Source organism: Monodelphis domestica, chromosome 6 (assembly GCF_027887165.1).
Source record: "Monodelphis domestica isolate mMonDom1 chromosome 6, mMonDom1.pri, whole genome shotgun sequence".
NCBI classification, from domain to species: Eukaryota; Metazoa; Chordata; class Mammalia; order Didelphimorphia; family Didelphidae; genus Monodelphis; species Monodelphis domestica.
In genome coordinates, this window is record NC_077232.1 from 98,256,868 (window position 1) to 98,275,534 (window position 18,667).

Sequence of the window (18,667 nt, forward strand, 5' to 3'; positions counted from 1 at the left end):
TGCCATTGGCAGAATTGGCAATTTTTATTGGCTTTCAGGACATCCAGTGACTGTGTTCACTGCTAGGGAAGACAGATAATTAAGACATTTCTGCAAAAATGAATATTTTGATTGACTATAACATGCTAATTCTTAATAGATGTGTTTTGGACAGTATTCTCTAAAATATTATGAATTCTGTAGAAATTACTGACCTTTTCAGATGAACAACTATGATTGCTATCATCTCCATTTTGTACCATGACGAATTTTTGAAAAGACCCTTATCATTTTGTGAGTATCGTGGACAAAAATGGCAGACTGGAAAAGCCTATGGACCCTTTCTCAGAATGTTTTTAAATACATAAGTCAAAATACATGAGATTTCAAAGAGAACCAACATATTAAAATGCAATCGCATTTTTTTAAATAAAAAAAAATCAGAGCCCTCAATTTTAAAACCTCTGCTAAAAACACAGCATGATAGAGTAGCTAGATATCAAGCATTATAGACTGGATCAGCTGAGTTCAAATTCTGGCTCTGACAAATACTGCTCTGTGGCCTTGGACAAGTCCCTTGATCTCTGAGGCCCTAAGCAATTCTTAAAGTCCAGAAGTCATAGAGCAAGTGCCAGTCTTCAGTGGTAAAGGGAATTTCCTCATTCAAGAGCTCCTTAGACCAATTAAATCATAGATCTAGTCCCCAAAATATTATTAAATGGTATGATTATAAAGAGGCTGAATTTTTCACAGATATTCAAATCACAGTCCAATCCCTTGTTCATATCATCAGAAATTTGTTTCAATGAGATTTTGTCCTATACTCACCAGCTTAGCAGATTTACATGCTTTAAAATGCAGAAAGATGTATACATTTTCAGCTGTGATTGATGTGATTACATTTTTCTGGACTACGTAGATACAAAATGAGGCATTTTTTTTCATTGAGGTGTTGTGTGAATACATACACATATACACACCTGTATACACACACACACACACTCTAGTAGAAGCTCATTTTATGTGAATAATAGATTCTAAGACCTTTCACAGAAGTTGAAAATCACACAAAATAGCAAACCTATTTACTTAATAAGTATTTCTTATAAAAGCAAACCTAAGCACTTTATGATTCTTCAGAGCTTATCAGAGGTACCAGCAAGCATCACTCCTCTTTTACTTCGAGGTCATTAACAATAACTAAATAGCTTTAATGAAACAAAGAGGAGTACTGCTCTGATGCAGTTATGACTTGTTACAAGCAAGAAATCCAGAAGGGATGGTGGAAGAACTAATGTTTGGTGCAAAATAACATAATAATTCACACTAACACTTCTCAGAGTAAGAATGAGTGTGATTAGATGAACTACTGAGAGACTTTTAAGCCTCTTGGGAAAATGACAGGGATTTAACATGTAACTAAAATTTTATTTTATGTATTTTTCTGCTTTTTTTTTCAATTGTCAGTTGCATATACTTGATTTCACATGTGTTGAATTCATGTAAAATAAGACCCTCTGGTGTGTGTGTATATTATATGCATTATATGTATATTACACATATGCTGTATAATACATATATGAGATGGATGGATGGATAGATGGAAGAATGGATAGATGGATAGATAGGTAAAAGATAGATAGATAGATAGATAGATAGATAGATAGATAGATAGATAGATAGATAGATAGATGGATAGATGGATAGATGGATAGATGGATGGATAGACTCAATAGGGTTCAGTAGTAGCAGGGAGAGATTAACCATCCTTATCATAGTGTACAGTTCAGCACTCTTAACCCAAAGCCCCAGAAGGTAACTAACATTTCCATAGGTCATATTTACTATTTATACTATCTCCCTGACCCTTATAACCCACCCCAGCCAGAAAATTTTAGTCATTCTTCATATGGATTTTCTCAGTATGTGATATGGTTCTTACAGGTGAGCCCTTTTCATTTGAAGCTGATGGCAGTAACAAAATTATTTTAATGACCTCTGGAAAAGTGTCCAATAGCGTTGCCTGGGCAGTTGGAGAAAATGGGATACCTTTGATCCCACCAGCATCACAGCAAAACATTGGCATTAGAAGGTAATGTTTGATTAGTATAAACTTCAGAACTCTAGGTCATTAAGAGTTAAATGTATCTCTAAAGAAAGTATTTGTTGCATTCATTTTCTTATTTTACTATAATAGCTCCTGGCAAGATTTTTTGTTCCTAAAAGGGATACATTCCATGCAATATGTGAGTGCAGAAAATGTCACAGCTATGGGACTTCACCTCCAAACATTCCTCTTGCCTCGAATAGCCTCCTCTACAATCCTGCACACTCCTATTAGTAGGCTAGTCTACCTCAAAGGACCAATTTAAATGCCACTTCTATGAAGTTCTCTCACAGTTACACTGTAATAGCAAGCATGTATATTCATGTACTGCTATAAGGTTTACAAATCTTATAATGACCCCATGAGGTGGGCAATGTCAGTATTGTTATTTCCGCTTTACAGATGAAAATGCTCAGGCTCAAAATTCCAATGTTACACAACTAGGAAATACCAGATCTCAGATTCAAACCAAGATGCCACCATACAACATTGCCTCTCCAGCCAGCAGTTACTTCTAAACTTGTGTAGTCCTTAGCCTATTCTCTGTTAGATCCTTTGCAATTATTCATTATTTTCTTGCTATTCTTCACCTGGGACATTACAATTCTTATCTATGTGCCTTTGAACAGACACTCTTTGCCTAGAATGCATCATCTTCTCATATCTACTTAGAATCCCTAGCTTTCTTCTAAATGTAATCCAAATGCCATCTCCCACCCAAAACCTCTGCTATTTCCCACCACCCCAAGTTCTAATATCTCAAGCCCCAACAAATTACCTACTTACTTTATAGGTATTCTGTAGATATTTACAGAGAGATGAGTTGGATCCCCAAGGAAATATAAACTCCTTTAGAGCAGGAACGATTTCATTTTTTCCCTTTATATTCTTAGTGGTTAGGCCATGGTATACTACTTAATAAGTATTTATTGATTGGTTGACTGAAAAATACATGTAGTAATTCCCAGTCTTGAATAAAAGGCCCATGACAACAGTGACCCATATCTTATAATTCTTTATACTCCCAATATGTTAGAATAATCCAATCTATAGCTAAATCTTGTTATTAAAATTCTCTAGGGACAGTAACTTAATTTTATGATTATTATTCATTAAATAGCAAAAAGTGAACCAGAAAGAGAGGGAGAGAAGCACAAAATACATGTGGTCAGCTAGCTTTTCAGCCTCTTCCTCCAAGAGCAGGCTCAGCAAGCCAGAACCACACTACTCATCCTCCTCAGTCCTTGCTTCCAGGAAAAAGGACCAACTTCTCAATCCCTCCATAAATTTGTGCTCTTCAGGATGTTCCTTTCCCAAGCCTCTCTAATTGTAGGACTCAGATTTCAATCAGGACAAAAGATGGGTCTTCTGGATGCCAACAGTGACCATGCAGGTTTTAGAATGGCCACACAGCACATTGGCTCTACCTAGCTCATTTAACTACTTTACCACCCAAGAGATTTTTTTTTTGTTTACAGATAAACAAAGAATTTGTCTCCACTCTGCCTCAGCCTGTGGGGAGAGGGCAGTTCATTACTTCAATCATAAGATTAAACCTTTTTTTTTTTTATTTTAAAATCAAAAGGTAGTTTTGAGGGTGAAAGGGGGATTCAAATTAATATTAACTTTCCACATTCCCCTGTCTGATTTGTGAGAGGACATATTAGTCTCCCCAATGAATCATTCTATGTATAATATATATGCATATACCTGTATGCCTCACCAGACTAAGGACACAAAAGTATTATATATTTCATACAGAGTCCTACTATGTATGCTTGGGTGTTTTTTAACATATTAGAAATGCATGATAGATGCATTGACAAGGAGCTATTAAGGGATATTCCCCTTTTGGGCACAAAGATTTTACAATCAAAATAAAATATCAGCACATGGGGAGGACCAAAGGTTATGGATCATCCAATCCTTACAGTTCAGTTGGTTATATCCAAGGGCTCACTCAGTCTTATGACGTTGTGTCTGATTTCTGTAGGCTTCTTCTGTAGTTGTCATCTTTTTAGGCCATCTGGAATCATGATGGTTCTTGCAGCATTTTCTCTGGCAGATCTGCTTTCCTGGTCCAGGTCACTAACAACATCTTTCCCTAAAATTGCTCAAAAAATAGATCTTATTACAAAGAATATATGAATCTTTAGGCTAGTGTCACATTGCTCCTTAAGGAGAATGAGATACTGCCAAGAATTTAATGCTATATATAAGCACAACCATAAATGTATATTAATACAGAAGAATGTTCCCAAATCACCTTCCCCCAAAATAAGAAATATATATGTACATATATATGTATACATATATATATATATATATATATATGTGCATGTGTGTATATACATAAAAATTATAGCAATATACTTTCCCAAGCAGGCTGAGTTCCACTAGTTAAAGGAGCACCTAGGAATATATCAAAGGTCTTTTCCATCAATGGAGCTGTGGCTACCACAGCCCAAAGGCAGGGCCGAACTCCAGCAGCCCCTGCATCCAGCTGTATAGAATAGTAGGCTATTAGGGTGGTGTGAGGATCCCAAAGCTTGGATCCCCAGAAGCCACCCCAATATATTCATGTAGGTACAATATAAATGGCTTTCAGTATCTGGAATTCCTAGAGCAAGCGTAGACAGAATGGCTTGTTTGAATTCTCTGGGAGCTAACAGGTATTAGGAATCTAACTGAAGAGGTTTAGGAGCCAAATCTTTCATCAGAGCTACAAGGTCCTTAGGAATTTCCCCATAGCAAGGGATCCATTGTCTACAGAACTCCACAATTCACAGGATTACTCTCAATTGCTTCTTAAAGGAGAGATCAGATAGACATTGAATAGCTTGAATGCATTTGGGAGAAAAAGAGCAGATTCCAGCAGTTAAAATAAAAACTAAATATTATACTTTTGGAAATCACCATTTTTGATCTGGAGACCTTGTGGCCCCTTTGGAGGAGCTCAAGGAGGAGATATCTGCTACCTTCCTGGCTTCTACATATCTACTTATCTATTGTAATATTTATTGGGAAAAGAAATGGGGGGGATTGGAAAAACCAAGGATAATGGGAGGTTTGTATGGGGGTATTGAGGAGTTGAGGGGAGAGAGGGAATATTCCTTGATGAAGCAAAGGAGAGAGATGCCCCCTGCTGAGAGGAAACAGCAGGGGTCAGATAAGGACTATTTGTCCTGGAATGACTGAACTGAAGTTCAGCTCCCTCTGTGCCTAGAAAAGATAGTCCACTTATCTGACTGCGGGTTCAAATAATATAAAGTTTAATAACCAGTTGGGATTAGAGTTTTTTTCCTCAGCTTCAGAGTTGAAGCCAGGCCCCAGAGGCTGGCAGAGGGTTTCTCCCACTCCCGTCTACTCTATGTCAGTCCTTGCTTTGTCTAATTCAGAATCTTAGCAGTAGACAGAAAGCAAACAAGAACAGTTCTGACCTTCAGAAGTGATTGGGCCTGAATCTTCGGGCTGAACCAAGAAGAGGCACACCACACCAGACTGGGCCGAACAAGCTCCTCTCTCCTTCCACACCAGAAAGGAAGTCAAACCCTGGCAAGAAGGAAGTGCTAGTCCCAAGACCCAACTGCCACTCCCAGTTGCCCCTTTCCCCACCAACTTTTAGTCTAGTTTCCTTTCCACACTATGTACTTCTACATACCTATTATCTAAATTAAATACATGAGATCCTCCATGTTAATGGAGGCCTTCCATATATCATAACAGGAGAGAAAAATATTCACACAATGAAAAGACACTCAGAAATCAAGGCTGTGGGGAGGAGAGGGATGAACACTGAACTGAAAGAGAGAATGAAATAAGCATTTATTAGGTTCTTACTGTGTTCCAGACACTTTATAAATATTATTTCACTTGATCCTCACAACAATCCTATAATATAGATGTTGCCATTATCCTCATTTTATAGTTAAGGAAATTGACGCAGATAGAAGTTAAATGATTTGCCCAAGGTCATACATCTAGTGAGTTTCTAAGCCTGGTTTTGAACTCAGATCATCCTGACCTGGAGTCATAAGACCTACTTCCAAATCTTGGGTCCACTTCATACTATCTGTATGACCCTGAGAAAATTCACTTCTCTCTGGACCCAACTTTCCTCAAATATAAAATATTGGAGTAAGACTAGAGGATCTCAGAAGTCTCTTCCATTCTAAATCCTATGATCCCATTGACTTACTTGGATCTTTTTTGAAATTCTTTTCTGTCAAAAACAGATGCTGGCCCATAAAACTTTATTTTCCCTTAACTTTGTGCTCAGTGCACTGCTACAAATGATCACCAGTTAAGTATGATTTATAGCTTTCTAATGCTTTTATAATCTGAAGTCAAGGGATTGTTATGATTGGCCCAGTTCCCCTCTAGAGCAATCAAAGCTTATTTTTTATATTGGTTCCTAGTGTGTATCTGTTTTGGGTTATTCCCATTTATGTTAGCAATAATTCTTTTTATTTGCTTAGATGCCACAAATATTTCATTTTTGTTATCAAATGAGGAAAATACAGAAAGTGCTATAGGAGGGAGGGAGCTGGCTCTCAAATGAAGAATAAAAAACACATGACCATGATGGAAATCTATTGATGGATTCTCCTTATCCTGATTAAAAACAAGTCTGGTTTTAAAATTAGAATGATTTGGGTCTTACTTTATTATTTCAGTGCTTTAAGGAAAGTTGACGCCATTGCATCCATTGGTGCATCAGGTTTAACGGACATGAAGAAATTGGCAAAGTGGGCAGCAGAATCAAAACTGGATCCAAATGATCCAAACAATGCCTCACTGATGCAGCTAATAACGGTAAGGAACACTCTTAACCCCACTTTGAGTGAATTGTGTGTTTTACAGTAACTTGGCCTTCTGAAGATAAATCCAAATAAACAACCTAATTTTAAGGTGATTGAAATCTAAACTTTATATCAATACTTAGTGGTTAAGCTATTTTTGCCCAGCATAACACTGGAAGTTCTTTGGTGATTATATCAGTCAAGAATCTCGTTTTTTTCCAGGCAGCCAATTGAATTGTTTTCTTGGAAGTGCTCATATTAGCATAAAAATATTATAGATAAACAAATATACTGGCCAGGAAGTGCTCCTAGCAACATGTTCCTGTGATTGTGTTTATTATGATGATTTCATCAGTAAGATAATTATAACCAGGGTGAAGATTTTCCATTTAAATTCTAGCGTTTTAGAAACTTGTCCCAATGTGAGTTCATAGACTTTATAAACTCTTTAATATTCATCATTAGTTTTTACATTACATAAAAACAGGAACCATATTTTAATGTTCTTTGCATCCTTCAGTATCTAATAGGGACTGCCTACTTCATAAGCGATGCTCAGGAAATGGTTGCTGAAGAAGTGATAAATATTCTTTCTAGTAGTAAAGAATAAAGCTGCATGATTTGAGAGCAGTAAAATTTATTGCATATAAACTTTGGAAACTAAATTTACTGTCATAAATTAATTTTATATATAGTATATGCAAATTTTCCTTCTCAATTCATATGTTAGCTATGGTCCCACAATAGTGATAACATTTTTATGGCATTTTAAGGTTTGCAAATCCCTTTCCACTCAACCCCCTGGGAAAGAAATATAAGTATCACTAGTCCAATTTTGTATATTAGGAAATTAAGATTCAGAGAGGTCAGGTAACTTGTGCTTGGTCATACAGCTAATAAGAAAAAATGTTTAGCTACAGCCTTTAATTATAAAGAAAAAGAAAGTAAAAATGTTAACCTGGGGGAGTTAGGTGGTTCAGTGAATAGAGAGCTAAGCCTGGAGAGGATAGGGCCTGGGTTTAAATCTGACCTCAGACACTTTCTAGCTCTGTGACCCTATATAAATCACTTAACTCCAGTTGCCTAGCCATTTCTGCTCTTTTACCCACACTTAGTATCAATTCTAAGATAGAAGGTAAGAGCTTTTACAAATAAAGTAAAATATTAAACCTAATTTTTCCACTTTATAACAAACTGCTTCCCCTCCTACTGAACTAGTCATATCTTCATTCCAGTTTACACTTACTGAGTCTATGCAGTTATTTGAAGCCCAGGAAAATAATTTCTGGCTACAGAACAAAGTAAAACTTACCAGTTCCCCTGAGAATTGGATCTCTGACCATGGTTTCCTCAAAACCACAATCTTCTTGTGACATTTTTTAAATCTAGAATGGGCTTTGCTGGGTGTAGAAGAATAATTCACTGAAGTATGACTCAAAGAAGTGAATAAATGAATGAAAAAGCATTTATTAAGCACTCCTTCTGTGGCCAAAAAAGTGCTAAGTATTGGGGATGGAAATGCAAAAAAAAAAAAAGGCAGTCTTTGTCCTCCAGAAACTTTCTTTCTCATTTGTGGAGGCAACACACACAGGGAGTGCTAACCACGGAGGGTCCCTTTGGTCTAAAAAGTGACAAGGATGATGAATGAGGTTCTAGGGAAATAGATGGCTGGAAATAGAGTGAAGTGTGGGCTAGTTGGGGCAGTCTGATTGTCAGATGGAATTTCCAGAGATGAAAGAAGTTAAGCCTCTACTAAAGTATGATCTTTGGTATAGCTTCTGGTGAGGCCGAGGAGAAGAGGATCGAGAGTAGGAAGTGAGAAAGAAAAAAAGTCTTTTCCTACAAAATACAATGGAAAGCATAACAGGCATTGTGTCTAGTTCAATAAGAAGAGGCCTGGATCTGGACTCAAAAGAGATCTGGGTCCAAATATCTGGCTTCAAACACTTGTCAAATGTGTGATCATGGGCAAGTCCTTTATCCTCTCTGATCCTCAATTTCTTCATCTATAAAATAAACAGAATATGGGTCAGATAATGTATATAAAATACTATACAAAATCTTCTAATATTAGAATCAATCTTAAGTTGAAACCCACTGCAAGAAAAGAAGCCCTCATTTATGAAATGGAGAGGAAACATGAGGTTAGTTTTCTTTTATCAACTATCATATTCATTCATTATTCAACTATCATAGAGTTGGCTTTTTTTCTATTTGATACTAGGTTGATCAGAACTCTAGATCCAATGAACTAGTATTTATATGGTTTGCATATAAAGCAATGAGATATTTACATGCAAGATATTTTATAAACATTAAAGAAAAAGAGTATCTATCTGAAAACATACAGAATGTTTCTATCAATCAATCAGCAACTGCCAATAGGTTTGCAACACTGTAATAGATGCTAGGAATATAAGTACAAAGAATAAAACAATCCTTCCTCCAGGAACAAGAAGAACATATAAAAATATATGCAGCAAAAATATAAAATTAATAAATATAGTTTTCCACATCTATAAAATGGGTCTGATAATATCATACCACCTTTCTCAAATGTTGAAAAAACAAATGAGATCATGTATATAGTTTTCTGTAAGTCTTAAAGAGCTATAAATGTCAGCTCTTATCATTATTATAAGTATCAAGTATAAACCCAAATATATACAAAGTAGTTAAATACAAGGTAATTTGGGAAAGGGGGTACTAGTAAGTTTTTGGAGAGATATGGGCTCCATACCTTTGAAATGTTAAGGACTTAGCAAAGTGTTTTGACTAATGTTCTTTGACTAGCTTCCCACCAAGATAATTATATAGTTCAATTTTCATCATTTTGTGGGTTCTTGTACCCAAAGAATTCTTCACTTCCTTGACGTAATTGTAATTTTTCTCATCACCAAACAATTGTTTTAACTTTTCTAAATAATATTGCAAATTTGAACTTGGTTTTAGAGATTCTCAAATAGAACCAACTGGATCCACAAAGGATTGCATAGAATGGCTTGGAGGGATTCAGGAAAGGAATCATGTTTTAGTCATCAAATATTTATTAAATGCCTGTAATGTGCTAGGCACTACACAGTATGCTACATATGTATATCTTTGTCTCCTCAATAGTCCCTAGCACAGCCTTGAACCAATAATATTGGGGGGGGGGAGCATGAAATAGTGAAAAGATCACTGGTAGCAGCAAGGTCACTCAGTGGACAGACAGGAGATCCTGGATTCAAATCTGGCCTCAGATACTTCCTGGCTATATGACCCTGGGCAAATCACTTAACCCCAATCGTACAGCTCTTATTGATATTTTGCCTTGGAACCAATATTTTAAAGGAAAAAAGACGACTGGTTTAGGAGTCAGGGCAATTGGGATCAAATTTCAAATATGATATTTGTTGTGTGATCTTGGATAAATAACATCATTTCTTTGAGCTTCAGTTTCCCTCCTCCCTGAAAAGAGGGCAATAATATTTATATCACCTTCCTCCTCTTATTGTTGGAAGGACCAAATGATAAGTATCAAGAACACTCAATAAATTTTGTACCCAAACTAGATCTTTTGGATTACTTAATAAATACTTCAATATTGAAAGAATCTGAAAACTTGTTGAAATCAATGCAGACCCCAATCTCCCCTACTCCCCCCTCTAAGTTAGTCAATAATTTTCAAGAGTTGGTGTTGAATGGAAGCTAGGTGGCTCAGTGGATGGAAGGCCAAGCTTGGAGATAGGAGGTTCTGGGTTCAAATCAGTCACTTAACCTCAGTTGTCTAGCTCTTACAGATCCTCTGCCTTGGAACCAATACTTAATATTGATTCTAAGACAGCAGGTAAGAGTTTAAAAAAAATAAAGTTGTTGTAGAGCCAACAGAGTCTCTCTGAATTTAACTAGGCTGGTTTTCAAATGGCAAATATATAGTCCATCACTATACCTATACTTGAAGCCTTTCCAGAATGGTAAAACCTAAAATTTCTCTTTTACATGATTCATTTAAGGTTTGCAAAGCATTTTTCATGTGTTCTCTCATTTGATACTCACAACAATTCTGTTAAGTAGGTGAGTGTTTTTGTCCCCACTTTACAGATAGGAAAACTGGAACTGAAACAGATTAAGTGACTTGCCCAGAGTCACACACCTAGTAAGTGTCCAAAGGTGGATTTGATCTCAAGTCTTCTTGACTCCAAGTCTAGCCCTCTAACCACTGTCTCACCTAGCTATAGAGCTTGAATTCCATTTGCATAATGTTGGAGAATAGAGGGTTGCCTTAATGCCATGATGGCCTCACATCTGGATTTTGAAATGTCTAAATAATTACTCAAATAATTAATTGCCTATTATCACAAGTGCTAACTTACATAGGTAGTATTTCTGTCATAATAGGTTCCATAAATACAACCTACATAGACAAATTGATTTGAATGATATAGATGTGTTTTAAGTTCATATTCCTTATTTTCTCTAGGTTGCTAACAGTGGAGATACTTATGTTCCAGATTTCTTCAGAGTGGAGCAGTTGCAACAGGAATTTAATTTTGTTTCAGATGAGGCACTAAATAGATCTAAGAGATTCAGACTTCTCCATTTCAGAACCCAGGAGGTGCCAGAGTTCCGGAATTTTAAACAAGTTCCCATTTATGACCGAGAAATCATGGAAAAGGTATTCCAGGTAAGACATTTTCTCCATCAGTACTTCCACTGTTCTCTGGTTCCATCCATACAGCTACTTCCTGCACCATGGTATTTTAAGTGCCTAGTGAGTTGCAGACTGCAACATCCTACCCACAGTGACTTGTAAGTCAGAAGTGGCGTAAAATTCATTACTAAGACTATGGGCCCACCTGGTAATAAGAACAAGGAATAAGAAAATCATGAATACATGAAATATGCATGACAATACATAAAAGGTATAGTCATACTTGAAATATACAAAGACCTAAAACAGACATTCTCATCCTTATTTTTTGTATCATAGACCCCTGTAGCATTCTGGTGAAGTAGATAAACCTTTCCTAAGAATCATGTTCATAAATGTCTAAAATAAAATACTTAAGATTATAAATAAAAGCTATTATATTGAAGTACAGCTATCAAAAATATTTTTTTTTTTTTTTAAAAGATAAGTTCAGTCCATGTTAAGAACCCTTGAAGGATTTGGCTCAGAGTCAGAACTTAACAAATGTTTCTGGGTTGATTGGTAAATCCTAGGATCATAGATTTAGAGCTCCAAAGGAACTTAGAGTTCATTTACTTCAAACTCATTCTTTAATGATAAGGCCCAGAAAAGTGTGTTGAGTTGATCAAGGTCATAAAAATGAGCCAGGACTCCAAATTCAAGAGTTCTTCCTCCTATACCACAAATAGTCAAGAAAAGGTGGTAAGCTTTTCTTAAGACCCTACTGTGTGCTAAGCACTGGGGATACAAAAAAAAAAAGAGCAAAAGCAACCCTTCTTCTCAAAAAGCTCATAATGTAATTGGAGAGACATTGAGCAAACAACTATGTATGAACAAGAGAAAGAAAGAGGCAGTGGGGGAGAGAAAAAGAGAAAGACAAAGACAAAGAGGGAGAGAGGTGGGGAAGGAGAGAGAGAGAGACTCAGAGAAGGCATTAAAACTAAGGAACAGAAAAGACTTGCAGAAGGCAAGATTTAAAGTATGTCTTGAAGGAAGCCAAGGAAGCCAGGAGATGGAGTCAAAGGACTATCTGCAAAATATTTCCCAATCCAGAGGCATCTATACTTTTGTCTCAACTTCCCATTGGCTTTCTCTTCTTTGCCATGGGCCTCATTTTGATCTCACCATTTGGGGTTTGCCTCAACTTGACCAATATTTTTCAACCTAACATATCACAAATGTTACCTGACTTTACCCTTCATCTTGAGATGCCTACCTTCTTTCATACTTTTAGATGACTGGATCCATAACCACCATTGAGTTTGTCTATTTTTACTTTCTGCTGCCCCATATTAAGCATATACAAAGCCTATCAACTTTGGGGGTATACCAACATATGAATTTAGACAGGTTAGAGCCTTTGGATAATAATGATAATTGTGAGCTGAAAAGGACCTTAAAGGACTTCTAGTCCAAAACCCTCATTTTATAAATGGGGAAACTAGAACCCACAGTATGGAAGTGAATCACCCAAGTTCCCACAGTTAAGTCTTAGAGTTAAGACACAAACTCAGATTCTCTGACTAGATACACTGCTGCTTCTGCTACACCATGGCTACCTCTAAGGAAGGACATGGAGAAGACTGCAGGGAAAGTAAAGAAAGAGATGGGTTGAAATCATCATCAGGAGAGGGAATGCCTATACTGATAAACTTACACACCCAGAGAAGAAGAGCATGCTATGAGACCAAAAGAGAAGAGAAAACTACCAACTGAGGAGGTCAGATAATGTTTACAATTTAATTGGGGGGGGGGAAGATTACTTGAAACAAAATCAAACAACAGAATATGGAACATACTCAAGTTCTTTATGACATCAAAAGTAATAAAATTATATTTTATTTTAAATGCAGGATTATGAGAAACGGATCCGTGACAGAGGTATCATTGAAACCAAAGATCACTTAGATACTCATAGAGCTATAGTGGCCAAGTACCTTCAACAGGTAAGAAAAATTAATTAATTTAATCTTTTTCTCTTTTGCAAAGAATCTTGTATTGTAAATGACATAGTATTAATAAGTGAATATAGGCACAAATGTGTATATTATTGAAAGAAAGAAAAAAGTCACATGGGACTTATCCTGGGCAGAAAACTGAAGTACATTGGGACAGAAGGAGTTGTTTTTATCTTTTCTTCCAAAGGAAATGGGCTTTGGAAAAGAAAGTAAAGCATAGTAAACAGTTGCCTATGTAGATGAGATTAAAAAATGGGATTTAGCTAAACACACTGGAATTCAGAGCTTTTGGCTAGGAACAGAGTATATCTCATGAAGCCTGGAAAAATATTTAGGCAGCTTTCTCTTTTTGATGAAGAAGAATGGGAAACAGAAAATGAACAGCTGAAAATAGAAATTGGGTACTACAGAGACCGTTAGCTCCTATACAAAGGGGGGGGAAAGCAATTACAATGAAGGAGGTATCTAAACAAAAGCAAAAAATTGGAAAGAAGGTCAGAAATAAAATTTACATTTCAGATACCTATATACCAACACATACCCAGTAAGAGAGAAAACAAAATGATCTTAACATTTTAGCAGAGAGAAGTAAATTTGACCTCATAGGTATCATTGAGACTTGGTGTGATATGATTGAAATATGGCAATGAAAGTATATCATTATAATAATGGACTCATAGATTAGTCAATCAATAAGCTTTTATTAAGCACCAAGTAGTTGCCAGCATTTTGCTATGTGGTGGAGATACATATTATCACAAAATTGGTATTAATATTAATAAATATTAAGGGAGATAGCAAGTACATATATACATAAAGTGGTCTTTGAATTACTTGAGACAAAGTAAAATAATGAAATTTATTGGCAATCAATAAGCCTTACAAGTTTTTTACATCTTTTAAAAAACCCTTTCATCTATAATATGTCTTCTTTTTGCTATAATCATTTCTTTTAAATTATTTGACATTTGAATTCATAAGATTTTGGAAATCATGAATCCATACTTTTTCTCATTGCATATGAAGTATCCCTCAGACAAACAGTCCATTTAACGTTTTTAGTATAGCCCATAGGTTTTTTCTTAATTCTGACTTTAACACTAAATGAGATGAGCATTTCCATTGAAAACTAGAACAGAAAAAGATAATTATGCATGAAGTAGCAAATCTTTTATTTTTATTTGTATTATTTTTAATATATTATTAATTTATAACATTATTCTGTTGAATTTGCTTTTATTTTTAGCTATATAAAAAATTCAACATGTTATTTACAACTTTTCCTGTTTTACTATAAACATTTTAAACAACAAATCCTCAAAATAGATTTTGTAATGTATGTCTTATAGGCTAGATCTTACAAGACAAATCTCCCTGCTGACCTTCCTTTAGTTTTCTTCTATTCGTGTTTTAAATTCTTCAGATACTCTCTCTTCTTTTTGTTTTTTTATTTTAATAACATCACAATCCTCTCTTTCCCTACTACTATTTCCCCCCAAACTAAAAGAAAAACAAAACCTTTGCATCAAATGTGCATAGCAAAGCAAAGCAAATCCCCACGTTTCCCATGTCTCATATCAGATCACGTGTTCATCACGTCTCAATCAGAAGAAAAGTAACAAAACAGATGAACAGTGCATTGTTCCAAAATTGTCCAATAAGGGTAGGTTTTAAATGAAGTGTAACTAATATAAGTTCCTAAGCTATTAAAATATGTTTCTCTCCATCTCCTAGATAAACTTCTTTACCTTTTGAGACAAATTTGGAGCAAGGTAAAAGGTCATATTGTAGTATTCCACAATCATTTGTGAATTTCTGTAATTCCCAAACAATGCTGATTTTCAGGATATTAATATATTTGTCAGAATTAATCATTCCCTCAAAGGAAATAAAACCTCCAGGCCCACTAGAAGCTTAAAAAAAAAAACCTAAAAATATTTTTGGAGTGTATGTTTTAGAGTCCAGATCTCATAAGCTCACTTGGACTTCTGGCAAGAGTTTTGGCATAGCCTTGAAGGAAAAAGTGAATTTCATTAGTAAAAAATGCCTTTTATCAGTCTTTAGTACCCTAGTCTTTGTAGTGTTTTGCTCACAAGAAAAATTTTTTTTCTTTGTAGTAACAATTATCAACTACTTTTCTACAGTTCTTTTTAATGCTCTTTTAAATGAAGAACTATTGATTAGAACCACTCCAGCTACTAAGACTCTCTGAAGTGTGTACTTATTTTCTAAGGATTTTATTTTTCTAAGGATTAATTTTCTAAGGATTTCAAGGGAATAGTTTGTCAGTACTTGGGATTTTTTTTTTTGGTTTTCAACTGCATTTTCCCTTGTGCTTTTATGCAAACTGATAGTGTTTCATTATCAATGGGAATTTCTTTAAAAGGCTTTACTTTCCCACACCAACAGCCACTGCAATATCTCTAACAGTCAAAGAAGTGTGCTCTATAAAGTTACAATTTTCTTTAAAGTGACAATAATTTTTTAAAATCACAGATTAAAAATGCAGTAAAAAAAGAACATGAAATATTGGGTATAGCAAGAAATCCAGCACTTACCTGACAGATAATTAAATAAAAGGGATGGAAACAACTCAATACTTTTTCATCTTGCTAGGCTCAGATATTGTGAATCAGCCAGGTGTCAGAAGAAGCATGAGCATTCCTATCATAAAATGAAACCATATCAAAATTATTGCTTATCCCAAGCAAATTTCTATATTACCTTAAGTATATAAATATAATATATACAATGAATACCAGGTAATTTGGGGCACTGGGGCTCAGGAAGAGTCTTCTATAAAAGGCAGTGCTTGATCTGAGCTTTGAAGAAACTAGGATTCATAAGAAGCAGAGGTGAGGAAGGAAGGAGTTCTTGATATGGGAGGCAACCTGGGCGAAGACCTAAAAATAGAAGATTAGGTTTTGTATATGAACAAAACAGGAAGGTGTTCAGTTTGACTGAAGAGTGTGTGAACAGGAGCAGTATTTGATGAGACTAACTGAAAGCAGACTGTAAAGGGATTTAAATACCAATCAATCAATTAACAAGCATCAGTGCCAATTGAAGAGTTTCATTTCTTTGATCCTAAATATAATAAGGAGCCACTGGATTTTGTTGAATAGGGAAATGGCATGATTAAACCTCTGCTTTAGGAACATCACTTTGGCACATGTGGAGGATAGACTATTATGATGTTCAGTTGTTTCAATCTTGTCTAACCCTTCATGACCTGACTTTGGGGTTTCCTTGGCAAAGAGACTGTAGTGGTTTGCAAAATTCCAATCACGATGTGATAAAAGCCTGAATCAGGGTTGTGGCCTTCTGAATGAAGCTGTGGGGAAGAAGAGAAGTTGTGGAGGAAGAAATAACAAAACTTGGCAACTGATTGAATATATGGGAAGAGGGAGTGAGAAGAGTCAGAAATGACTCTAAGATTGCACACATGGGAAACTAGAAGAATGGCAGCCTTCCTCATCGTGTATATCTCAGAAATAGGGAAGTTCATTGAAGGAAAAGACAATAAGGTTGGTTTTGAACACTTGGAACTTGAGATGTCTTTGATATTCAGTTTGAACTATCCCACTGGTAAATGGCCCGTAGTTCAAAAGAGAGATGGAGCCAGACATATAGATCTGGGAATCGTTTTCAATCAATTATAAAATCCAAGAGAGCTGAGGAAATTGCCAAGAAAGAGCAGAGAGAAAAGAATTTGAATGTTTCAGATTTTTCTTCCTTTTTTTCTTCATTGGGATCAATGCTGAAATATTGATAGAATTTTAATTCTGAGGGCTTCCCATCCCTCTTATGACTCCTTTCCTTTTGGTGTCTCAGGATATGAAATCATGTTTCTCGTTTATCTAAATTTATTGCAATCTATACGCCTGATGTCGAGTAGATATCTGGCTTTTTCCAGTACTCCCACTTGCAGGTTATCACAGATTTTAAGAAAACAATCCCTTTTGTTCCAAGGTTTTCATCAAGTCTGTTTTGCCAACCTTGTTGGTCAGAATTAAGCTACTGTAACAGTTTCCCTCACTGTTTCCTCTGCCTTCTGAGATATGGTCTTGTCAACAAGGCACAGTCAAGAATTTATCAGATTTTAGTAGAGTAAGATATAGCAAATGTTCAGCTAATATAAGTCTCTATCAAGACTATACTCTGGCTCCATGCCAATTTTATGAATTGCTATGAGAAGCCATCAGCCCTTTCTTCTCTCTGACAAGGTAACATATAATGTATTACCATCATAAGACCATTTTAATTTTTCTCTCCATTTATTACCAGAGAGATAATTGTCCCCTATGTAAAAAAATGGATTTTCTTGCAAATGCATAGAAATATCATCTTCCATATATCTCTTCCCTGCCCCCTAGTAATTTATTTTACTATAATCATTGCCTACACAATAAGAATTTAAAGTATCTCCTTCCCACAAAAAGCTGAGGGTTCCCCTGAATCTCAGGGATGATTAGTAATTGATTAAAAAAAGGGAGGCTTAAAATGTTAGAATTCAAATTTTGATTTGATTATAAGGTATATTGTAGTTTATACATAATGAGTCATCAAGTTCAGTGTGTAGGAGAGGGGCTTTTGGAATTAAGCCCAGACTTTTAATTTCTATTAGAATGATGACCTAGAGTGCATTTTAAAATAAAGACCTATGAGGCATCACAAAAGAGTAAACAAAATACTGTACTCTGAGTCAGGACACATAGGTTCAAATCTCACCTTGGATACATATTAGCTGTGTGATCATTGAAAGTTACTCTAACTCATGGACTTCTTTTCAAAACTTAAAATCCTCTATATATTTGAATTGTTATCATGCATTTACTAAGAAAATTGCAGGTGAACCTGAATTTTCCCTTCCAGGTTAGAGAATCTGTGATAAACCGTTTCCTAATTGCAAAACATCATTTTCTTCTTTCGGACATGGTTATAGAAGAGGATGTTCCCAATATCAGGTAGGAAAAGCAGGGGAGGTTGTTCTTTTTTGGAACTTTGAGTTTTATTTAGCTTGCAATCATTAGGGTCTTTTCTAAAGGAAGGATGGTCTTTTAATGTAGGTCTGAAAAGGGAGACATTGCTTTGTGTTGGCAGGGGAGTGGGACTGGGTGGGGAGGATGAATCAGGGTTAACCTGATGG

At 35.7% G+C, this 18,667-nt stretch overlaps 1 protein-coding gene and 1 long non-coding RNA gene across 4 annotated transcripts in view; one reads left to right on the forward strand and one right to left on the reverse strand.

Annotated features, from left to right (window-relative positions):
- Positions 1-18,667, forward strand: part of CC2D2A (coiled-coil and C2 domain containing 2A) — a 144,654-nt gene that overhangs the window by 83,338 nt on the left and 42,649 nt on the right. For both annotated transcript variants that reach the window (XM_007496714.3, XM_007496716.3), the window contains 5 exons: positions 1,924-2,071; positions 6,763-6,901; positions 11,351-11,554; positions 13,414-13,506; positions 18,394-18,485. In XM_007496714.3, the coding sequence (XP_007496776.2) occupies positions 1,924-2,071; positions 6,763-6,901; positions 11,351-11,554; positions 13,414-13,506; positions 18,394-18,485 (676 nt within the window). The remainder of the gene's footprint in view (positions 1-1,923; positions 2,072-6,762; positions 6,902-11,350; positions 11,555-13,413; positions 13,507-18,393; positions 18,486-18,667) is intronic.
- Positions 7,146-18,667, reverse strand: part of LOC130455041 (uncharacterized) — a 40,183-nt gene continuing 28,661 nt past the window's right edge. Inside the window, exons 4-5 of one of the 2 annotated variants that reach the window (XR_008912833.1) lie at positions 16,077-16,182; positions 7,146-8,894 (exon numbers count right to left, since the gene is read on the reverse strand). This is a non-coding gene — a long non-coding RNA (uncharacterized LOC130455041). Of the gene's footprint in view, positions 8,895-13,493; positions 14,648-16,076; positions 16,183-18,667 lie in introns of those variants that run through there. The other variant, XR_008912834.1, reaches the window with a different exon arrangement.